Genomic DNA, 25900 nt, shown 5'->3' with positions numbered 1-25900 from the left:
AGCTTGATGCCCGGTCAACATACAATACAGACAAAACATAAAACACAAAAAAATAATATTTTTGGCTTCAGTAGCGATTATAAGAAAGCCCTCTGACGAAAATTTTGAAAATATCTTCAATGCACGGAATCTGATATGTTACAGTTTTACTATAAGTAATAATAGATAAAATTCTCTTGTCACGGTGTTCCTTGCCAAACTCCCAAAAACCTGTACCGATCTTTTATGTGTGTGCATATAGGGTAGCTTCTACGAAATTTCATGAAAATCGTTTTTGGGGAATAGTATTTATTAATGAAGATAATACTTAAATTAGCTAAACTTATTATAAAAATAAAATATAAGGAAATATAACTACAACTACAAAATTAAAATAAATTAAAATTAAAACTAATACCTAGAAATAATTATCAAAATTTGCCGCCCTTGGTAGGGTGCCCATCACGCAGGCAGCATTCCCGCGCTGAATTGCGATAGAAATTCTTTGCGCGAGAAAGCTACCCGCCCGAGGGTCGCCTGTTGCCTCTCTGAGGCGTTTGCTGATCTCCTTGTGGAGAGTCTGAGCGCTCCTGCCCCACGGACCTAGTGTCTCGACGCCAAACGGGACGAATTCATATTGGGCGCCGAGACAACTGTATTTTAAAAACTTTTGACGTTCCCGCATGTCTGCCGCCGCCCCGCCATGTCTGCCGGTCGACTGGATGTATGAAATCGTTTTTGGATTATACATATCAAGAATGGGCAGGCCACACAGTTCGAAGAGCCGATGTACGTTGGGGTCCCAAGGTGCTGGAATAGCGACCCCGCACCGGAAAGCGCAGTGTTGATCGACCCCCCACTAGGTGGACCGAGGACATCAAGCGGGTTGCAGGAAGCAGCTGGATGCTGGCGGCTCGAGACAGTTTTGTTTGGAAGTACATGCAAGAGGCTTATGTCCAGCAGTGGACGACTATCGGCTGTTAATGATTATGATGATGATTATATCAAGAATTGCTCTTTTAAAAGTATAGCATTTAGTAGATGCCTTCTTGTTCAGCTAGCAGTTTCTAATACACTCGTTGTATACAAGCTTTATTAAGCTGGTGTTGAGTGCCAACTTGACCGCAGGCAAAGGCTGTTTTAGACAACATTTAAGCTGTTTTGCTGAGAATTTGAAACATGGCTTTATGTGTTTAGAAGCCGAACTTTAATTCATTAAGTCCGTTGTATAAACAGTGGCTTTGACTCAAGGCTCTATAGCCTGGTAGATTGAAGTAGCAATAAATACTCTTGGTCGTTTATTGACCCCTAGTACCTTTATTTCAATGTGCTTGGTCATAATTGCTGCAATGATAGTTCCTGGGTTTGATTCCCAGCACAAGTGGTAGCTTTGTCCGTGGCTAGTTACTACGATATCAGAAAACACGTACCGCCAAACAATTTTTATATACATACAGAATAGTCGACGAAGGTCTTTATATTCTTCAACTGACGAAAAACTAGAAAAAAAGTAATTAAATTGACGTGTATGTTTTTTATGTATGAACACGCGTAACTTTTTACTGAGTGTTTGTTTGATTTTTTTTTTCATTTAGAAAGGGTATATTTCAAATTAGGTCCCATATAAAATTTGGAAAAAAAATTCTAATCCTAAAGTTAGCGAAACAGGGAATGATTGAATGTATACCCATTAGTTTAAAGGCAAAATTACGCATAACGCTATATATAGAAATGATTTGTTCGTGGCTCTTTAATTACTTTTTAAATATTATTCATAAATTCATAACATTTATATAAAAAGTAAGAAATTTTCAATATAATTTCTCTGTCCGGAGTTGGGAAGTTGATGGCGTTACAAAGTGCCTCGGAGAGCACTTTAATCCGATCGCGGTGTTTATTAACATCTTTATATTATACTAGTAGTTCCTGAGATTAGCGCGTTCAATCATCAAACAAACAAACTCTTCAGCTTTATAATATAAGTATAGATATCTCCATGATATTGATCGTGAAATAGTTTATTATCATCCTAAGCCCGTCGACCTACATTGGAGCAGTATGGTGGGTCTAAGCTCCAAATTTGACGATTTGGGAATTAACGGCCTCCGTGGCGCAGTGGTATGCGCGGTGTATTTACAAGACGGAAATCCTGGGTTTCATCGCCGGCTGGGCTGATTGAGATTTTCTTAATCGGTCCAAGTCTAGCTAGTGGGAGGCTTCGGCCGTGGCTAGTTATCACCTTACCAGCAAAGGCGTATTTAGTTTAGTAGCGATTTAGCGTTCCGGTACGATGTCGTGCAGAAACCGAAAGGGGTGCGGATTTTCATTCTCCTCCTAACAAGTTAGCCCGCTTCAATCTTAGATTGCATCATCACTTATCATCATCAGGTGAGATTGTAGTCCAGGGCTAACTTGTAGAGAATAAAAAAAGAAAGATTTGCCGTGTCCTATACGGAGGTAGTCCTGGCCCTTTAGCCCGCTAAAAAGGCTGCTAATTATGATAATACAAAATTACAAAATGTAATATATATAATGTTGTATATCGTTCCAGATTTGCCACTTCGTTTTCTTCACAAGTAACGTTAACAGCGGAGTTTTGTCACAACGACATCAGAGATCGAGTGCTGATGCTGCAGTCATCATTCTCCGCTATGTCTCAAGTTGTCATTGCGTTGTTTTCATGGGCAGTGTTGCCCCAGAAGTGGGATGTATCGCTTTTCAATGGCGCTATTGGTGAGTTAGACTGACACGTTTTCTTTTTTATACATAATCTGTCTTACAACTGTCTCTTTCATCATATCAGCCGATGGACGTCCACTGCAGGACATAGGCCTTTTGTAGGGACTTCCAAACATCACGATACTGAGCCACCTGCATCCAGCGAATCCCTGCGACTCGCTTGATGTCGTCAGTCCACCTGGTGGGGGGTCGGCCAACACTGCGCTTACTAGTGCGGGGTCGCCATTCCAGCACTTAGGGACCCCAACGTCCATCGGCTCTTCGCACTATGTGCCCCGCCCATTGCCACTTCAGCTTCGCAACTCGTTGAGCTATGTCAGTGACTTTGGTTCTTCTGCGGATCTCCTCATTTCTGATTCGATCACGCAGAGATACTCCTAACATAGCTCGTTCCATCGCCCGCTGTGTGACTCTGAGCCTTCTTATGAGGCCCATAGTTAGCGACCAAGTCTCGGAACCATAGGTCATCACTGGCAACACGCACTGTTCGAAGACTTTTGTCTTTAGGCACTGAGGAATTTCGGACGAAAAGATGTCGCGAAGTTTCCCGAATGCAGCCCAGCCGAGTTGGATTCGACGGTTCACCTCTTTCTCGAAATTGGACCTACCTAACTGGATCATATGTCCTAGGTATATGTATTCGTCTACAATTTCGAGTGCAGCGTTCTCAACTATAACTGGGTGGAGCGATACATGAGCATTACACATTATTTTTGTTTTGCCCATGTTCATTTTCAGGCCCACCTGTTGAGAAACGCTGCTGAGGTCATTGAGCATGGTACTAAGGTCATCCAGAGTCTGTGCCATGATGACTACATCATCCGCGAACCGCAGTTGAGTGATGTACTCGCCATTGATGTTGATGCCAAGTCCGCCCCAGTCCAGAAGCTTAAAGACGTCTTCCAATGCGGCGGTAAATAGCTTCGGAGAGATCACATCTCCCTGACGCACTCCTCGCTGCAACTGGATTGGCCTCGTAGTCTGATCCTGAATACGGACTGACATAGTGGCGTTTTCGTACAAGCACTTCAACGCTTGGATATACCTGTAATCAATTCGGCATCTCTGCAATGACCTTAGCACAGCCCAGGTTTCCACCGAATCGAAGGCTTTCTCATAGTCCACAAACGCTAAGCAAAGTGGCTGGTTATACTCGTGAGTCTTCTGTATAACCTGCCGCAGCGTATGGATGTGGTCTATGGTACTAAAGCCTTTTCGGAAACCGGCTTGTTCGGGAGGCTGGAAGTCGTCAAACCTATTAGCGAGACGATTCGTAATGACTCTCGAGAACAATTTGTAAACATGGCTTAGCAGCGAGATGGGTCTGTAATTCTTCAGCAAGGTGTTGTCACCTTTTTTGAAGAACAGAACCACCACGCTCCTATGCCACGCCTCAGGCGTCGTGCCCTCGTGAATGACGGAATTGAACAATCGCTGAAGGACTTTAAGTATCGGTTTTCCACCCGCTTTCAGGAGTTCTGCTGTGATTCCGTCCTCACCTGGCGCCTTATTGTTCTTCAGGTGTTTGAGAGCCACACTAATCTCGTATAGGCTGACGTCCGGGATATCTTCGGTATAGTGTCGGGTCAACTTGGCTCTGGGGTCTTTAGACAAGTTGTCAACAGGCTGCTGGGTAGTCGTGTATAGCTGTCCATAGAACTTCTCGACCTCACTTAATAACTCGGGCTTGGAAGAAATCAGATTACCGTGCTCGGTCTTCAAACGCGTCAGCTGCCTCTGTCCAATAGACAGATCTCTGGCGAAAACTTTCGAGCCGCGATTATTTTCAATCGCATTTTTAATACGCTCGGTATTGAAGTTTCGCAAGTCGCTGGTTTGCGACTTAGAGATCTGTCTACTGATATGTTGGTATTTTGACGCATCTGCTGAAGACTGCAATCTCATTTCTTGCCTCTCTTCCATGAGTTTAAGTGTATGGTCTGAGAACTTTTTGGTTCTTTTCGTACGGTGGGTCTTATAGAACTTAGACCCAACGGAATGGACAGTTTCCACGAACCTATTGTTCAGATCGTCCACAGTTTCGCAATTTGCTAGGCAATCAAAGCGGTTCTGCAGTTCTAGTTGAAAGAACTCGGGGTTTTGGATATGGGCACGAGTAGGTCGGAGCGTAGACTGCACCAGTCGATACCGTTCCAGCTGAACGTTGATATTCAACGTGCCTCTAACCATTCGGTGATGCCTACCGGTTTTCACCCTATGGATCACAGAAACATCGTTGAATATTTGCCGTTTGGTAGACAAGATGAAGTCAATCTCATTTTTCGTGGAACCATCGGGGCTCATCCAGGTCCATTTCCTGTGTTGTGGCTTCTTGAAGAAGGAGTTCATCATAAAGAGGCCCTCCTTCTCCATGAAGTCAGCCAACATTTGGCCCCTATCGTTCCGTTGCCCATACAGAAATCGTCCCACTTTCAACTCTGAACCGCTACGTTCGCCCAGCTTTGCGTTAAAATCCCCCATCACAACATTGTAATGAGAGTTTGAGGCATGTATGGCTTTAGAAATATCCTCACACAATACCTCTACCTCCTCGTCGGGATGTGTCGAGGTCGGTGCGTAAACCTGTATAACCTTCAACGAATACCGTTTGGTAATTCGGAGGACCAGGAACGCTACCCTGCTCGACACACTCTCGACTTTTACAACATTGTTCACGAGGGACTTGTGAACGATAAATCCGACACCACCCTGGGACCGTCCCGTCGCCCTCCCGGTAGTAGAGCATGTTGCCGGATTCAAGGATTATCGAGCCCTCCCCCTCTCTTCGGACTTCAGACAATCCTATGACATCCCAGTGCAACTTGCTCATAACTTCTTCCAGCTCGATGACCTTTTCGTCGGACCTCAAAGTGCGTGCGTTGTATGTTGCCAGGTCTAGTCGTCGGGGTTGGCAGCGGAATCTCTTCCGGAGATTCTTAACACCCCTTGCCCCGCCGTTACCGTAACCGCTGCCAGAGCCAGGAATAGCGGGGCTGCCGGGGACTAGGGGCTGTGTTTTTGTTTGTTGGTCCATCTACAAAGTTTTGCCCGATACTGACCACGCTGGGCATGCGGTTTGGTCAGCGCAGTGCTAGATTATTCGCGCCGATGTCGCTGCTGCCCGACACCGGCCTGAGGCATTTCATAATCTAGCCTTTGGGAATGGATATACCGCCATTCGTCGGTTGCCAGAGCCTCGTCGGTCCATCTGCAGGGTGCACCACGAGCAGGTGAGGTTGACAATTGGGGAGACAGACTGGTACTAGCCTCCCCCTTACACCCCTCTCTTTAGACCAGTCCAGTCCAGACCAGTCCAGACCAGTCGAAATGGTTTTGGGTGACGAAGTCTTAGGTTCGGGCTGTGAAATACTGAGCTTTTATTTTCTGTAAGAAAATTTTAGTTGTAAGTTGGTGGTGTCTTGGTCATTAATCATTAATTAATTATATATAGTCATAGTGGTCCTTAAAGATTTTAACATTATCATGCTAAGCCCATCAACCAGATTTGATGTAGCTTGGTGGGTCTTCATATCCCCTCTTTAAGGAAAATTTAGTAGCTACAGATGCCTTAGACAGAAACAAGTTTGTCTTGATGTCAAATTTATAAAACTATTTCACATCGAGGGTTAAAAATTAAAAAAGATTGTTGGGGAAAAACATTTCTATAATAATTCTATTAAAAAAGATTGTTATGGATATTTTTCCTCTGAAAATAATTCCAGAATTCTACAAACAAAGTCGTAGCAAATATATAAATAAAATTGATCTCATATATTTCGCAGCGTCTCAGGGCCAATTTCCGTTTAGGTAAATGTAGGAAACTAGTTTATCTAAATTGACTCAGGTCTGGGAATTTCCTCTGGTTTTAGAATTTGGGCCTAAATATTTGATTCGGTGAGGAATCCTAAATATTAGCCAGCTTAAATGTTATTAAATTTAAAATTCTTTCAAATTATTTTTGTGATAATAATAGACCTGAGGTGCTTGTCCATCGGTCAAATCGTCGTGCAATAATTGTTGATATCACAGTTCCACATGACGATAATCTGGTTACAGCTGAAAAAAAAAGTACCAAAATACTTGAACCTTGCTCACGAGATTACCGCCATGTAGAATGTTGAGTCAACTATTATTGTTCCGATAGTTGTTTCAGTCAATGGTCTTATAGCGAAAAGCTACGACCAAAACCTTAAGACTTCGCTTAACTGTTAGATCAAGAGTCGGATACAAAAGGCAGTGATTCTTGAGACGGCGCGTATTGTGAGAAGGTTTCTCACTCTGGAGCCCTGACCACCGGTTGCTTGGGCACTCAAATGTCCCGCAGCGGGAGGGTTAATTTTTTTTATAAATTTTAATAGTGTTTTGTATTTTATAATTATATTCACATTGTTAAAAATTAAAAAAAAAAAAATGAACTTATAAATATATAAATATATAATAAATTAGAGATATTTATCATTATACAATTATTAAATGAGTGAATTATCAATTTATTAATGATAATTTTCTGCTTTACAGTCCTCCACAGTTGGAACTTTTACCTATTCGTCATATCACTATGGTCGTTATGCACGACTATAATGTACTGGTTTCTCCCCGAGAGTCCAAGATACTTCATTACGCAGCAGAGGTACGATGAGGCGAGAGAAGTTCTCATTAGAGTCTACAAGCAGAATACGAGAAAATCGGCTAATGAATTTCCGGTAAGATTTAATCTTTATGTATGTTTTTATTAGTAGTCACATCTTTGAACTAAGTCGGAGACTATAACTAGTCAGGCATCCCTAAAAGATTTTATACATACTACATTTTATACTAACAAGCTAATTTTTTTTTTTACGAAAATTCTTGATTATGTTACCAGGAAATGAAAATTTCAGAGCGTCAGAACGAGATAATATATTACGCAATTAGGACATTGTGGCTTAAATTGTATAACTATTAATTAAGCAACAGTAAAAAACAGCTGGTTAGTAACAACTTTTAATAACCTCGTTATTGATACAAGTTAGAACGAGGTTAGAGTAACAAAATTTACTAACCAGATGTTTTTTTACTGTTGATTAATAGTTATAAAACTTAACCGCCATAGTGTCCTACAAATTGCATAGTATATTATCGCGTTCCGACGCTCTGAAATTTTCATTTCCTGGTAACTCAGTTAGCTACCAAAATCAAGAATTATCGTAAATAAAAAAAGTTGATCGACTCATCGAGATGAAGCTCACGAAAAATTTGCTTGTTATTAATCAGGTGTACAAAATGTTCTAAGGATCCCTGACTTTGCTCCGACATACGAGTCGCAAAGCTGAAGTGAAAATGGCTGGGGTACATAAATATATACCGACAGACTTTGGGTCCGATAAGTGTTGTAATGGCATTAGCAACTCGTATCGGAATGCGCAGGTGTTGGTCAACCCCCATTAGATGGACCGGCGACATCAAGAGGGCATTTAGAGATGCATGCGGCTCAGGATTGTAGTTTGGAAGTTATAAGAGGAATATCTAGCTTTGGATGCCCTTTGGCTGATAATGATGATGATGAAAGATCTTCGTAACCATAACCTAGGGGTAGAGAGGAGCTAGAGAGGATTGGTCATAGCTAACTATACTTTCTGAACAGTCATGGTGTCTGTCAGACCACACGTCGGTACTTTAAGGTTAAAAGTTGTAATTTGCAAGAAAGTAAGAAAAAACCTATTTCAAAACTTATTTTGCCTTGGTCTATAAGCAAAAGACCGTCATATATTGGCTTATTGGTTAGCGTAGGCTGCCAACCGATTTAGTTTAACCAATATGTACTCTCGAATCCATGTTACAAGACAAATCACCAATAAATTATACTTATCACGATCCAGACTTCAAAAAAAAGGGCAGTAAACTTTTTATACTAATAGACCCAAAGTACTAAACGAGCCAAATGGGTCACCGCCATTCATTTTGGCCGCCCGCTGCAATTATGCAATCAGAGGTGCGACTGGACTCAGGCCAAGTACTAAATGGTATTAGAACCTGCTAGACAGAGTGCTAGAAGTTTTTTCGACGAAAACTCCAGTAGGTGTTTAGATAATGTGAATCTCTGCTGTAACAAGATAATTTTAGCCCATAACCTCTAAATTACGAAGTGTATTATTACAGTGTAATTATTTCATATTCATCCTACTAATATTATAAACGTAAAAATTTGTATGGATATGGTAGTTTGGATGGAAAAATCAACGGTTCCCGAGGGATTTGTGATAAACTAAATTCCACTTGACAAAGTCGCGGGCGTCCGCTAGTAGTTTATAATCATGTTAAAGAGAACCGACTAAACACTTGTGATTATATTTTGTCGGAGTATGCCATGTTTTGAACCAATATGGGTTCCCGGATCATCTTTATGAGTCTATTGTTTTTTTTATTAACCTATATATAGGATGTAATAATATAACAACCAATTAAAACAAACATCAAATCAACTGAGAAATGTTTTCTACCTACTATTCACGAAGGGTTGTCAGTAGGCATCGGATGATAGAATTTCAATTTCAAATTTAATTTCGAAAAAAATTGTTTAAAAAGTTAGTGAATTAGCCTGCTGGTCACTCTCGTTCTTGCTAGGTTGTGTGTAATTACACATAATATAAAGCTGTTAATATTGTCAATTTGTACATTCAAGTCTGGTCTTCCGGGAATCGAAGAACTATAACTCATCACTTTGAAAAGCCAATTCTATTAAGCCGGTATTAGATATTTTATGTAGTTAATTATAATAATCGCTGATTCTTCATGATTGTTACAAAACTAACTTATGTTCAAATACTTTTGGGTCGCGTTACTCGGTTATATTACGTTATGCAAAAAAGGCTTACTCCATAGACGTGTGCCTGACAGCTCTGTATTAGTGTGCTCTAGCAATAGTTGATGCCTGTGTGGGTGTACCCCTGGTAATTTATTACCCCCTTCAACCTAGCTTTACGAAAAACGGACGGCCCATTTCCTCCATATTTTCCCTTATATTTTGCACTGTTTTTGTAATCCAAGGGCCTTTATTATGGAGTTGTATGTACGAAATAGAAGATTAGGTAAAGTAATAAATCATTACGGGCGAACGAAAGTACTTCATCTTTTCGCAAAGATAATTAATATTTGGGGCAAAAGATGCTTTCAGCGCACCTGGAAACGATAAATCAAATAGCACATAAGAAATTAACTTACCAGTCTGTTAATGAACTTTTTAAATGCTGTGTCACTGATTTTGAAAATTACAATGATTAATTGATATTCTAGTCGTTATTTTTTAATTAAAATATTAAAAAGTATAGCAACTACAGCCTTCTAAACTCATTTTTAGAGATCTCTCTAAAATTAGTTTGGAAGGCTGTCTATAAATAGGTACTAATGTTATAAAGAGGTATCGTTAGTGGAAAGGGTATTAAGGGGGTAATCTCTAGATCTACTGAACCGATTTTGAAAAATATTTTACCACTAGAAAGCCACAAGGTGAAATCGTGAGCTGACGCCTCACGATTTCCCTAGTAAAGTATAAATATATATTAAATGTAAATAATAAAGTTGAAATAAAAAAATGTGAACACACAATAAAAACCACATTAAATTCAACTTTATTAGATAAATTTGGGAAATAATCACCCTTGTGGGTGTTAACTAAACATGACGTAACCTCGTGACCATAGACTAAAGTCAATTGTAAAAACATAAAATTTTAAATGAACCCAGGCTGGGAAGCGAATAGAAATACTCGTAAAAGCCAGTTAGGTCATCAGCTTATGAAAATCTACGTTGTAAGGAAAACATAAATCAGATATTCATCATCATCATCATTATCAACCCGTATTCGGCTCACTGCTGAGCTCGAGTCTCCTCTCAGAATGAGAGGGGTTAGGCCAAATAGTCCACCACGCTGGCCCAATGCGGATTGGCAGACTTCACACACGCAGAGAATTATGAAAATACTCTGCAGCAGGTTTCCTAACTATGTTTCTCCTTCACCGTTTGAGACACGTGATATTTAATTTCTTAAAATGCACACAACTGAAGAGTTGGAGGTGCATGCCCCGGACCGGATTCGAACCCTCACCCTCCGGAATCGGAGGCAGAAGTCATATCTATCACGTCCTCAAAAAAAAAAAAACAACAGAACCTATACGGAAATATTTCCAACGGAACAAACATCTTCATCTGCGACGTTTCCCGTACCCCTGACACACAACACAAACAAATTACGCGTTTTCTTGAACCGTGTTCTCAAACACAATATGTCATCCAAACATAAATACGGTGGGGGATTATGAATTTATGTGGCGTACTTCTACAAGCCGATCGGCGACATCGTTCGTTGAATTATGAATGCGAATCGCAAAGTTAAAGGCATAAAGGCAAAAGCAAAAAAGATTTATGCGACCAAATATTCGTCGCCCGTACCCCCAATGATCATTATTCGTTAAACATGTTGCCAGCTGGTTTACGATGGTTATTGATGATCATGCATTATTACTATTTATGGCTGTGGAGCATGCTACTTAAATAATAAAAAGGGAATGGATTGATAGGCTCAATGTTATAGTTTTATGTGGTACGGTTAAACTAGATGGTCCACTTGATGTAGACTTCCCACAATCATTCCTGGATTAGCCTATAATCATCGTCATCATATTAGCCGATGGACGTCCACTGCAGGACATAGGCCTTTTGTAGGGACTTCCAAACATCACTATACTGAGCCATCTGCATCCAGCGAATCCCTGCGACTCGCTTGATGTCATCAGTCCACCTGGTGGGGGGTCGGCCTGCCTAGATTCTTAACACCATTTGCCCCGCCGTTACCGTAACTGCTGCCAGAGCCAGGAATAGCGGGGCTGCCGGGGACTAGGGGCTGTGTTATATTTGTTCAGTCCATACAAACTTTTGCCCGACACTGACCACGCTGGGCATGCGGGTTGGTTAGCCTATAAGCTATTTAATAAATTGCTAATGGCATCTCGTCTAGGGGGGCACTAGAGACGACCGAGAAAAAACACGAGCATACGAAAATTAAAGCAATCTCAAAATTGGCGCTTTCGTTACGTTCGAGTTGGTCGTGATCTCACGATACCTCTATTCGTACATTCTGCCTACAGAGGACCATTGCTTAGGGCATCATGCTACGTTAATCCAGCACTGCACTGATCTGAGATTGATCTGAAACTCCAGTTTCAACACCAGCAACCGTTAGACCATTTCTGCCAGATATCACAATTATAGAGCAATTGTGACAAAAATAAGTAGTAGGTACTACTTCAGCGGTTGACCTCTGTCACACTTTTACATATCAGCATCGACCTATTTGAATTTTTTTTAAAAGAATTGTTGCCATATCTTTGAAATATGACCAATATATGGCAAAGACTGTATTAGGAGTGGATACGACAATAGACCAACGGGGCTATTGGGAGCTTAGAGCCATCACACAGCTCCATTGCGGGGTGGCGGACTTGAGAAATGATTGAAAGACGATCTTAGTCTTGACTTATAGTCAGAGATCCCTAGAACATTTTGTACACCTGTTTACTAACAAGCTAATTTTTCGTGAGTAGCTTCATCTCGATGAGACGAGCAACTTTTTTATTTACAATAATTCTTGATTCTGGTAACTAACTGAGTTACCAGGAAATTAAAATTTCAGAGCGTCGGAACGAGATAATGCACCACGCAATTTGTAGGACAATTTGACTGCTAAATTGTGTAACTTTTAATTTATCAACAGTAAAAAAACAGTACAAAATGGCTTTGGTAATTCTACCTCATGTTCATAACTCCACTTCTTTTTCAACTCAAGGCTGTCACTGATACTTTCTTGGAAGAAAAAGAAACCTCAATATTTTAAAGCCTTACTGAAGAGTCATACCTGGAACCTTATTAACTGATGCCGCATAAGCTAACCACCGCACCATTGAGGCAGTTTAAGCCTATTAACGCGGATATTTCATCACAGATTAAAATAAAATCATGTTCTCATTCACAGTACACTCTGAATACAAGTAGATAATGAATGAGCGTTCATTTAAAATGCGTTAAATATTTCCTTTTTAATTAAATAATTGCATTAAATTGGTAACAGAGTATACAGTTTTCATACGAAATTAACAACATTTTACGGGACCAATTACATTTAATTAGCATTGAAACTATATTTTATCGCTTCAATTATTAATATAATTGGGCAGGGACACCCCACCCTTGGACTTATACAATTACAGGATATTTTCTTTTTTATTATAACACCGTAGCTTCGAATGGATTTTAAGTGTTAAAATTGTTAGTATGAACAGTAGGAATTAAGACACTGAATAACAACATTTTAAATTATTTATTATTCTCGCTCCGTTACACGAGACCTTTCCTTAATTTATGTAGTACTAGCGGACGCCCGCGACTTCGTCTGCCTGGAATTCAGTTTTTCAAAAATCCCGTGGGAATCATGAATTTCCGGAATGAAAAGTAGGCTATGTGTTAATTCAGAAAAAAATTTACTTCCATTTCAAATTGTTTCAGTAGCTGTAAAGAAGGAACAAATATACTTACACACAAACTTTTGCCTTTAAAATATTAGTATGATACATTGTTCCTCTAGAACTTTCATATTAAATTGTAAAATGTATGTAATATGTAGAAATGTCGTTCTCTATACGACATTTCTAAATATTACAAACATTTCTACATACGCAACTATATCTGTGTTAGAGGTTAATTATTTTTATTATTTATTTTTTTAATTTTTTTACAAGTTAGCCCTTGATTACAATCTCACCTGTTGGTAAGTGACGATGCTATCTAAGATGGAAGCGGGTTAACTTGATAGGAGGAGGATGAAAGTCCACACCCCTTTCCGTTCCTACACGACATCGTACCGGAACGCCAAATCGCTTGGCGGTACGTCTTTGTCGGAAGGGTGGTAACTAGCCACGGCCGAAGCCTCCCACCAGCCGAGCCACATATTACAAACATTTCTACAAACGCAACTATATCTGTGTTAGAGGCTAATTAATTATTTTTGTTTATTTGTTACGTGTCGGTGTAACAGGCGGCCAGTTTGATTACTTCCTTCACGCAAACGTAAAGTATCACGAGAGGGTGCTAAGTAATAAAATAAAATTAAATGTAAACAAAATTATCGCGGATGCCTACAGAGGCGCGTGAGGAATTCAGAATTATAACGAGAGCTGAATTATAATTATTTCCTTTTTACTTCCCTTCTCTTGATAATTATTCTAAGCGGAGTGCTTATTTGCGCTGCTTCAACAACATTGAAGGACTTGCCTCCTTGGGGATGAATAAGGATATTATTTAATTGTACACGTAATTATAATGTCATCTACATTTTTTTAATGACAAATATTCATGATGAATATGTAGACGAGTGTACAAATATGAAAGAAGAAGAAGAGTGTGTACATGTGGTACATAATATACGACATACGTTGCAGAATGTGCTTTGCAGCGGATTACATTCTATACAATCTGGCCCTTGACTACAATCTCACCTGATGGTAAGTGATGATGTAGTCTAAGATGGAAGCGGAATAACTTGTTAGGAGTAGGATAAAAATCCACACCCCTTTCGGTTTCTACACTACATCGTACCGGAACGCTACATAAATTGCTTGGTTGTTTGTCTTTGGCGGTAGGGTGGTAACTAGCCACCCACGGCCGAAATAAAACCAAGCACTTGAAAAAATCTCAATCCATATTTTAATACATAACCAGGCCTCCCCTCCTGATTGGAGAGGGGATGTGGAGCTTAGACCTACCAATTCCACCAACAGTGCTCCAATTTGAGTTGGACTTTATTTATAGACGTTGGTTTTTCCCCTACAATTTGTAAGTATTGGCGATCAGCTAGGTTCGTTGTCAATTATTATTAGACACTATAAAAAGCAATGTCTTAGGGTCATGCTTATGTAATAGTTTTGAATGAACAGTCTTTGTATATTTCACTAATTTTAAGTTAATATAAATAAGAATATAACACAAAAAACAGATGGCAATTCTTGTTACAAAAGACAAAAACGTGGTGCTTACACATTTTTTCATCCCCTCTTTAATCCCCCGACTCGTAACGAGATTGTCTTATGGCCGACGACACGACATCACAAAGCATACAAATGAATATTAAATAACGCTTTTAACAAGGGTAACTTGGTTCCGCCTTCACGGCGTGTATGCAAAGTAGCGTGTTTATTATCAACAAGTTGATTAGATTCTCCTTTAGTAAATCTTTTGTAATATTTATTTCTACGTATTCACAATTAGGATCTTACAGAATAAACATTTTTCCTCCTTTCCTTTTGCGATCCTTTAGAAAAAAATGCTTTACTGGGAAATAGAGCTAAAAAAATTTGTGTCAGCTCTGACACACGAACGGAGTTCACTCTTTGAGATCGACTGTCTAAATGAGTGTATGTTACCCCGCAGCATACAATACATATTTCTCAATACTGCCGCCTGAAAAGTGAAAGGTGCGCAGAATAGATTGCGCACAAAAAACGTAACTCTGTCATTCGATCATCGAATTTTACTGCCTATATTTTTTTCATACCGGGGGTATATGAAAAATGTATTCTTAAGGAGTAAACTCCAAAAATATAAAATAAAATATTTTTGTTAACTACGAGTACCATAGAAAGTCATTCTATATTAAATTTAACATTACCTTAGCATGCTTCAATAGTTTAAAAAAATAAACAATTTTCATATTTTTTATCGAATTAAGTAAAAGTTGGTAAAAACGCGCCTTGATCCAAACAGAGGTCAAAACATGCTCAGCCAGAGTTTTTTTTAATAACCATTTTAAAATATTCTCGAAAACATATTTCCATAAAATTACCTTATTTTTTTTAAGAATATTTGCCGTATCTTTTAAAAATACGACCAATATTCTCATTCCCCTCTAACTAGTCGGGAAAGACTGATAATAAGATAATAAGAGTCTGGCAGAAAGAGTATGAGTACGACAATAGACCAACAGAGCGGGAGTCGAACCACTACTCCTCGGTGGTTACACTAATTAGTTAGATGACAAAAATATTAACAAAAGCAATAGATTATGCTTTTTATAATATTTTTGTCATCCCTTTACTTATAACGAGATTTTCTTATGACCGGCGACACGATATCACAAAGAATACAAATTAATATTAAATAATGCTTTTACCAAAGATAGCGCACCGACCTCCTGGCATACATGCAACGTGCCGTATTTATTATTAACAAGGTCCTTGGATTATCCTTTATATCTTTGTTCCCTCAGACTAAATACCTAAGCACTAGTAACGCACACAAACAAACCGGTCAGTCGTTTTTGAGGGATGAGTTAAACTCCCACATATTTAACACCAATAAATATATTTTGTGTCTATACACTACTATATATTTTATTCGCAATACACCCACGTGTAATTTTTACACAGACTAACAAACTCATCGCCTAGACTCCGTACAAAATATTCGATTAATTGATCGATCTTTTGTTGTTTCAGCTGAAGAATCGATTCTTTTTAAATACCGTTTTTATTAAATTTTGGTATTATTATGTTAGAAATAATCACAAATGTAACAAATCGTAATGATTTAGTAAACTAGAAGTTGTTGACCATTTTGTGCCATTCAACTGACCAAACCGACATTAAGGAACGTCTTTACACGACAACGATTCAATAATTACAGTAATGAAACATCGATTCTATAGAAACAGTTTTTTTAAACGCATTAGATCGTTGATCTTATATTTTTACAGAGGGATAAAGTCTAGCGAGGCAGGTCTATATATAATTCGTCTGAGTTTCTAACCGATTGGTAGATTCTATTTCTGTCCAGCTTTGGTATTATGTCCAGATACGCCTACGTTTAAATTAATCCATTGTTAGATTGATAGATTGATTATGCTATTTTCCTCGAATACCTGACGAATCTGTCTCATAGGCCTAGTGGTTATTATATCAGCTTATGTGGATTCGGATCACATAAAGGTGTAAAATCGCTGTGCTTTGGAGAGCATGTTACGCCGTCGGTCATTGACATTGACTTTGACAACATTGACTCCTGATAGTGATCTTAAAACAATTTAACAATATCGCCCTAAGTCCGATTGGAACAGCGTGGTACGTCTAAATCCCCTCTTCTATAACGAGGGAGGTCTGACAGTTACAATTGGCTGATAATGATAAACTAGCGAACAAGTGGCATCATCCAGAACCCACAAAAACCCTTCCACAGTTACTGTCTACTTAACTTCAAGGCCACCCTTCTCTAGAGACCCTAAAAGTTTATCTTTAAATAGTGTCTTGATGGGTTGCCATGAAAGAAGGTGGCTGGCATTGGGGACATGATTTAATGTAGTATGCTGAGGAAAATATATAAAACTTATCTTTATACTTGCGCTTGCATCGTCCAAATTACGGAGTTTGGTCCGTGGTAAGAAATAATGAAATCTTTTTAACAAAAAAATTAAGACTTCCGACCGACCGACCGACGGATTACGACCGACTTCAAAGACACCTTACTCTAAAATTCGAAAAATAACACCGTACCTATATTTCTATTGATCAGTTAGAAGGCGATACTAATTCAGACAAAAAAAAAAGAATTTTCAAAATTGGTTATTAAATGACGAAGTTATACTTATAAAACATAAAAAACACATGCGCGTGGGATTGAGAAACTCCTCCTTTTTTGAAGTCGGTAAAAATATAATTATTTGCAAAGTCTCCTCGGACCAAACTCCTTAAATGCCTAGGCCTTTATTCGGTAGAATCATAGTCTGACCAGTTTTTAACGTTTATAGTGAGGTTATCGCAGGCGTTCGTTCTATAATGGTTCTATAGTTCTATATATTTTCCTTACATCGGAATTTTTGAACAAAACAATACATTTTCAAGACCCAAAAGTCGATAAAACAGTAACAAATCCTTGACATAGCGTTCTCTTGACATTTTGTCGTCTCGACATGACGTCGCTAAATCCATTTCCCGCACACGTTTTGCTCAGGGTCAAGATAAAATTGTATGCAAATGACATTTGCTTTTGAGAGCTTTTCGTGTACAGTGTATCGATTTTGTACAGGCTGGTACAGTTGCGAACCAAAATTTACTATTTTTAAAAATAATATACTAAGTAATATTAGTCTATTTTATTGTTAGTGGTTTGAGGACCGAGTTTACTTCCTTAGAGGAGGATTTGGAGCTTTAGGCCCCCGCGTTGCTTCAGTGCGGGCTTGTGAGTTTAGGGTATCTAATATTTGACATTGTAATGATTTCTGATAAAAGTTAATGTTATTTAAGACAGCTTATTGTGTTTTGTGACCACCAACTTCCCAACTTCAGGTATCTTTATTTGGATCATTATTTGCTGAGAATTGGTAGATAAACGCTGATAAGTAAATACAGTTTCCTGTATGAAATGTCTAACTAAACGGTTTGGAACATTTTGGAAAAAAATATATAATGCGTTACAAAAATAACATGAATAGATATTTTTTTTTTGTTTTAACTGTACAAAAAGATGTCAACCAGAACTGCAAAGAGTTTCGGTTAAGAAGATTACGAATGTGTGCAAAATGTTATGTAAGAACCGTCACGCCTCTAAACACGTCGGAAACAAATTGTATATTGGCCGAAATATATCAAACTTTACGTCTCTGGCAACCATAAAAGCGTAAACACATATGCAAAACAATAACCTGGCAAACAACCCGTTAAGGCCGCATAAATCTCCGGCATTCTATCGCGGATGGGAATGGCGGGAGAAGTTGAAACGTTCGTATAAATTCTAAGAATACTGCCGCCATTCGATACCGGTATTTACGGCTGAATAGGGTTACCGCAATGTTTTATACACTGTTGGCATAATGTAATACTGGCAATTTGATTTGTACAACTTTTTGGTTTTACTCACGTAGATCCCATTCCTGAGAAAATATCTGAATAAAAAGTAGCTCTTTATATTTTCATTTTAATAAATGTAATTAATGTACAGAATTCTTGCCAGTATTCCACATGGACACATTTTGTAGAGTTACTGATAAGCTAGCTTAAGTTTATTATAATTTTTTTTTAATTTTATACACTACGAAACTTAAGCTAACTTAACCTTATAACTATTCAAATCATACCCACGTGGAATGGTGTCATGAATACTGGCTACATTTGCGCGCTGGACAGCCAGGCAGATCCTTTGTGCAAAAAATGAGCCAGCCCTTCTGTCACCAGTCGAGGCAACTCGACGCGGTGAACTAGTTTATTATTGATTTTTTTCAAGTAGATATAATTTTTCATAATGCCATATTATATCTAGATATATCTTGTTTTAGGAGTTATCAATCTTTAATTATATTACTTCGTACTACGACTATATAAAAAGAGCTCTAAAAATTACGAAACAAGAAAATATTTAGATATTAATCGAGAAAAGCATAGTTATAAGAATGGCCAAAGTAGAGACGATGAGACGAGAGAAGTGATCGCATTGTATTCCTTTCTAAATCCTACCTATATTTAAGGGAGATGAATCTAGCATAATCACAGTACCATCGCCTAGGTACCTATACACTAGACGTAGAAATTTGTATATATTCATTCTTCCTGACTCTATTCGACTACTTCGATCGTATTTGGTTATTTATATGCACTAAGGTGGCTGGCGTAACCACATACTGTAGAATGTGACTCATTGATATGCCACCATTTATTTACTGGCTGGCTTTTGTCTGAGAGTATTGTATCTAGTTCTGTACGTACTGCAGTTTTAGATAATTAGGTGGTGTATCTACCGTTTGCGTTTCATTCATTAATTACAGGACATCCTGTATAATGGTAGTAGTGAGAGTTCGTAATTGATTTTCAGGGCAGTTACATTGATCATTAATACCCTACTTTAGGGCCCACTAGAATGAGAGGGGTTACAGATTTTAGATTTCCGGGTTGGCCGGATCAGTATAATAATGTAAAATTAACAATCATTATCAGGTGTTAATCTTTACTAATATTATAAAGCTGAAGAGTTTGTTTGAACGCGCTAATCTCAGGAACTACTTGTTCGATTTGAAAAATTCTTTCAGTGTTAGATAGCCCATTTATCGAGGAAGGCTTTATAATAGTAACTAGTAATATATAACGGTACCGATGGTTTGACGTGCTCTCCGAAGCAGAGGGGTGTAACACCAGCAACTTTCTAACTGCTGGCTGAGATAGTTAAAGACCTTGTTACGCTACTAATAACAGCTATATGTTATTGATATCACTTGCTAAGTTTATTTCACCTTCCTTTACCATATCCCACTTATGTGGGGTCGGCAAAATATGTCAATCTCCTCCATTCTTCTCTATTACCCGTCAACTTATCATCCATTCCCTTTACATACCTGTCCTCTTTCACACACTCCAACCATCTCTTCTTTGGCCTTCCTCTCCTCGCGTGTCCTCCTACTTGAAATTCTAACATTCTTCTGGTGATCGACTTTCATCCTTCCGCAGTATATGTCCATGCCAAGCTAACCTTCTTCTACTTCTACAAGCTAAGCCACTTTCAGATTCCCTATTTTATGAATTCTTGTCTCATCACTCATCCATCTTAACATTCGCATTTCGTATATTCGTGCTAGGTTTATTTCACCATTTTCCGATAAATGTTTGATAGCTTATTCACAAGTTTTGTCTTTGTCATCTGATATGAAATAAAAATGACAAAATTTACGGTTACACTATAATAATAATATTTAGGTACCGAGTGCTCAAAAATTGCCTTTTTTATTGACTTTTTATTTCGTTGGTTGGAACATCAAAACTAAATAACACTATAACAACTAAGTGTAGCTCTTACATAGTTGTATATTTTTTATTGTCAGTGTAGGTGAAAACCCTGGCTATGACGTCACAGCACCTGATACCATCTCCCAATATATGTTTAGTGTCTTATTGTCTCGGTGCTGTAGCACCAGTGAAATATGTTTTATATTGCCTTCGCGGTGGAGGTCGTTTGTTTATCTTATACATGGAAATTAGATTTCACAAAAATATAAACAAATGGATGGAGTCAAGTGCAAATTGAATTATGGAATAGTTATGTGATACACTTTTCAGTTATGTGCGTTTTATGAAATTATATATCATGTGTCTCAAACGGTGAAGGAAAAACATAGTGAGGAAACCTGCATACCTGAGAATTTTATTAGTTCTCTACGTGTGTGAAGTCTGCCAATCCGTATTGGGCTAGCGTGGGGAACTATTGGCCTAATCCCTCTTATTCTAAGAGGAGACTCGTGTTCAGCCGAGAGCCGATTAAGGGTTGATAATGATGATGATAACACTAGATATTTTATCTTGTGGCAGGCAGAAGTGGCTGGTTATATTTATCCTAGGTTATATTCATTAAGTGAATGTGGCTAGTTACCCCCCTACCTTGCCGGTAGGGGGGTAACTAGCCACGGCCGAAGCATTCCATCAGCCAGTCCTGGACTATTAAGAATCACAATTAAGAAAACCTCAATCAATCCAACCCGGGATCGAACCCAGGACCTCCGTCTTGTATATCCACATACCACTGCGCCACGGAGGCTTTCACTGTAAACTCCAACTTTTGAAAAACAAATGGCTTTACAGAGCCATACATAATAAAGAAAAAAAATTACGCAAAATATATCCTTTAAATTTTTTTTTCCGTTGGTGTTTATTTTGTTTAGTTTTGTGTCGTGTTTAGTCGGAAATACTAACTTACTAGTGGGTACGAATAGTCTACAGTTCGTTTCACGTAGCATGGTGCGGGTGACAATTTGTTTCAATTTTGAAAATTTGTCACGATTCACGATAGTAGTACGTATTATGAACGTCGTAAGGCAACTGTCCGGAGGGTGTGGGTTCGAATCCCGTTCGGGGCATGCACCTCCGACTTTTCAGTTGAGTGTATTTTAAGAAATTAGAAATTAAATATCACGTGTCTCAAACGGTGAAAAATTTTTTTTCCGTTGGTGTTTATTTTGTTTAGTTTTGTGTCGTGTTTAGTCGGAAATACTAACTTACTAGTGGCTACGAATAGTCTACAGTTCATTTCACGTAGCATGGTGCGGGTGACAGTTAGTTTCACTTTTGAAAGTTTGTCACGATTCACGATAATAGTACGTATTATAAACGTCGTAATGCAACTGTCACCGTACCCATGCTACACTATAGTAGTTTAATTTAACTTAAAATTGTACACGCTTTCTTTACAAAGAACTTGCAAAGCGTTTAATCGACACCTACCGTGACTGGCCTATATTTAAGCCAATGAATTAGTATTGCCATACAATGTGGCAATACTGCCAGCCTTCTGGACTCTTTACCAATGATCGTCGATTCGGACGAATTCTACGACGCCTGAGCCTTTAGATATAATTTAAATTTAGTATATTTCCTTTTTAATTTTTATAATATGTAGTTAAAGTAATAGATATGTAGGTACGTAGTTTTAATATTATTGTAAAATTATTTTTGGTTGACTTTTTGTATTTTTAACTTAAAATTGTTGATTTATAGTACAAAGATTTGTGGAAAGACAAAAAGACGTACTCAATCGACGAGTCGCCAGAGAATGGGGTGAACAAGAGTTTCGCGAGCATGCTCACGGCGGGCCTCCATAACGTGAAGCCGATGTTCCAAAAACCCCGCGGCCTATATCTACTGCTTTTCTGTGTCATGAGCTTCTTCACTATGCTATTGTAAGTACACCTTTTGAAACGGATATGTATGTGCAAAAAATCGTATGTTGTGATATGGATGTAATTTGACGGCCGCGTGGCGCAGTGGGTAGTGACCCTGCTTTCTGCATCCACGGCCGTGGGTTCGATTGCCACAACTGGAAAATATTTGTGTGATGAGCATGGGTGTTTTCCAGTGTCTGTGTGTATTTATACATTATATAAGTATTTATATGTAGTATATAAATGTATATGAAAATTATAATATCAACTGTCTTAGTACCCATAACACAAGCTACTCTGTATGCTTACTTTGGGGCTAGATAGTGATGTGTATTGTTTAAGTATATTTATTTATTTATTTAATTGTAATGTGTCTCAGCATCAGTTTATAGTTATTTTCACAGAATAAAAAAACGTTAAAGCTATATGTCTTTATGTTGATTAGTTATCATGGCATAAAGCTAAATAATAAAACCTTGTGCTACTCGGACCGAAAACCAGAAAGAGTTTCTTTGTATTTATAACATGGAAGTATTAAATGGATGGCTTATTAAGTAAATTAAAAAAAAAACATACATACAGCCGAACGTAGAACCTCCTTTTTGGAAGTCGGTTAAAAGATCTTAAATATTTAGAAATAGAGCCTGTTACTTGTAATTTCCGTACAAATAAGAGGCTCGATTTCTAAATATTCGACGGCCTCCGTGGTATCCGCGGTGGATTTATAAGACGGAGGTCCTGGATTCGATCCCCGGCTGGGCCGATTAAGGTTTTCTTAATTGGTCCAGGTCTGACTGGTGGGAGGCTTCGTCCGTGGCTAGTTACCACCCTACCGACAAAGACGTAGAAACCGATAGGGGTGTGGATTTTCCTCCTCCTAACAAGTTAGCCCGCTTCCATCTTAGATTGCATCATCACTAATCAGGTGAGATTGTAATCAAGAGCTAACTTATAAAGAATAAAAAAAAAAAATGTTCCATGCATTCCTTTCTTGAACCAAGTTGTCAAAACGGTCTACCAAAAACCAATGCAACTCCTATGTCTGATAATAATTGAATCCTTTGTTCTAGATACAACGTAATAAGGCTGTGGTTCCCTCAGTTGTCCACTATAGTAGAACACTACAGTAGTTCAGACAATCAAGACCTCTGTAGCATGTTAGATAGCTACACACACGACTTGGTCGCTAGAAGCATGAATGCAACGGTGAACAAAACTTGTGTACCAGTAAGTGAGATTTTGAAATATACAAAACTGTGTTAGCCTAGCATTTCTACAGCTGATTACAATCAATTTAATTTTCCATGAGTAGCTTCATCTGGATGAGACGCTCAAGTTTTATATTTACGAAAATTCTTGATTCTGGTACTGAACTGGTGGATAGTAATCAATTGTAAAATGCTCCATGGATCCTGGTTTACGTAATACAGAGAAAGTAAAAGATTTTATTATGAAACTTTCTGACACCCGCGACAACGTCCGCGAGAACATCTATATAAACATTCATGTATTTTCCTAGATTCATGTACTAATTATTAAACATAATACAACTGATAAATTAAGGATTTTTATACAAACTTTCATCCTCTATTTTACCGTCTTCTATTTTTATTTTCGCAACAAATAAAGACTTTGAGGTAGAATATAAGAGAAGAGTTATTCTGTTCTAAAGTCAAATTCTTTATCCCAAAAATCATCTTTAAATAAATTCAGAAGTTCAGTTAAGAAAAAGTAACAGACAAATAGATTTATGTTCGCATTTGTAGTATTTTTGCTATTATTTTATTCATTTTTATTAAAAAGAATAAAGTACGGATATATGTCAATACTTTCAAAAGACTCTTAGTCCATAAATATATAAGAGGGTTAGCACTCCATTCTGTGGTTTCATAGTCACGAATATGCACGAACGCGTTAGATTTATTACCAACAGACTCTCTTTTGACTGCACGAGGCGTTGAAAAATCGTTTGCTAGTCACAATAATCTAAAATGTATCGGCAGTTTGCTTTTAAACAGTTTTATAAGGGTTTTTTTAGTCTACATTAGTCTATTTGCAAATGTCTGCGACCTCGTCTAATTTTATTCAACCCCTAAATAAAAATAGGTGTGTTACAAGTTTTACACGCCAGTCTTTTTGTTTCTGTATAATGTGGCATCTTAAATTCTTAGCGAATAGACCGATTATGAGGTGGATTTTCCGTTTAAGAACTTGGATCACGTCACGTCAATTAGCTACATAGGATAAAGATCCAATAAACCAACCTGATATCGATGGCCGACAACGTCATATGTGCGAAATTCAGAATTTTTTTACAAATCGCGCGGGAACCATTGATTATTCCGGAATAAAAAGTAGCTTTTATATTGCTCAATCACCTTTTCTATATTCCAGTAAAAGTCCTATTAAAATCACGTTTAAAGAACACGTGTTTTTGTTTTGGTATCGTAAAAATAAATAAAAGCAGTTATTTTTAAATCACAGCCAGACACATTATTTATACTTATATGTATTGATGACTAGCGGGACGCCCGCGACTTCGTCCGCCCTTAGAGCTTAATCCGGCCCTCTTGCAAAATCCGTTCTTAGCGAATGTCTACTAACTGTAAACTACCTCCCTGCCAAATTTCATCTTTGTACGTCAATTGATTTTGGAAATTTCGTGATTGACCTTTCGCATTTATATATATTACGATAATGAGTGTTTATAGAAATACACAAGTAAACTATAAAATAACAATAATTGCTGTTCATATTTCAGGTAGTCGGCGGTGCAGCTACTTACATCAACAGTATGATACTTGGTTCCGTATGTCTAGGACCAATTATCATCAGCGGGTTTCTAATAGTAAAAGTAGGCAAGAAGAACCTTTATATAGCAGTTAGCCTAATGTCCATCGGCATGACCTTGGCGCTGAGATGGGCGAGCTCAAAAGCAATTATGGTCTCACTATTTTCGTTAGACTTAGCGCTTGCCCAATTTTTGGTTAACCTGAACCAATACTTAGTGATTGATTTCTTTCCAACCACTATGAGGTAAGTTAATTTATCTTCGTTATCAACCCATATTCGGCTTACTGCTGAGCTCGAGTCTCCTCTCAGAATGAGATGGGTTAGGTCAATATTCCACCACGCTGGCCCAATGCGGATTGGCAGACTTCATACACGAGAATTTAGAAAATTCTCTGGTTGCAGGTTTCCTCACGATGTTTATCCTTCACCGTTTGAGATACGTGATATTTAATTTCTTAAAATGCACACAACTGAAAAGTTAGAGGTGCATGCCCTGGACTGGATTGGACCACACTCCCTCAGGAATCGGAGGCAGAGGTCATATCTACTGGGCTACATGACACATATCTCTTGCTTGTCCGATGATATCAAAATATGTACTGCATTCTAGACATAATTATAAGGATTTTTTTATAATAGTAGTTGACGGAACAAAGTATTGTCTACTCTCTTGTTCTT

At 38.3% G+C, this 25900-nt stretch overlaps 2 protein-coding genes across 2 annotated transcripts in view; one reads left to right on the top strand and one right to left on the bottom strand.

Moving 5' to 3' along the window:
• Positions 1-25900, bottom strand: part of LOC112056430 (hemicentin-2-like) — a 353490-nt gene that overhangs the window by 239331 nt on the left and 88259 nt on the right. The gene's annotated exons all lie outside the window — the stretch shown is intronic.
• LOC112049041 (synaptic vesicle glycoprotein 2B) overlaps positions 1-25900 on the top strand; it is a 56363-nt gene that overhangs the window by 19562 nt on the left and 10901 nt on the right. The window contains exons 4-8 of the mRNA XM_052887738.1: positions 2531-2712; positions 7237-7421; positions 22266-22447; positions 23500-23656; positions 25191-25465. Coding sequence (XP_052743698.1) covers positions 2531-2712; positions 7237-7421; positions 22266-22447; positions 23500-23656; positions 25191-25465 — 981 coding nt within the window. The remainder of the gene's footprint in view (positions 1-2530; positions 2713-7236; positions 7422-22265; positions 22448-23499; positions 23657-25190; positions 25466-25900) is intronic.

Source organism: Bicyclus anynana, chromosome 20, assembly GCF_947172395.1.
Source record: "Bicyclus anynana chromosome 20, ilBicAnyn1.1, whole genome shotgun sequence".
NCBI lineage: Eukaryota > Metazoa > Arthropoda > Insecta > Lepidoptera > Nymphalidae > Bicyclus > Bicyclus anynana.
Note: the sequence above shows the minus strand (reverse complement) of the source record. Positions and strands in the feature narration are given on the sequence as shown.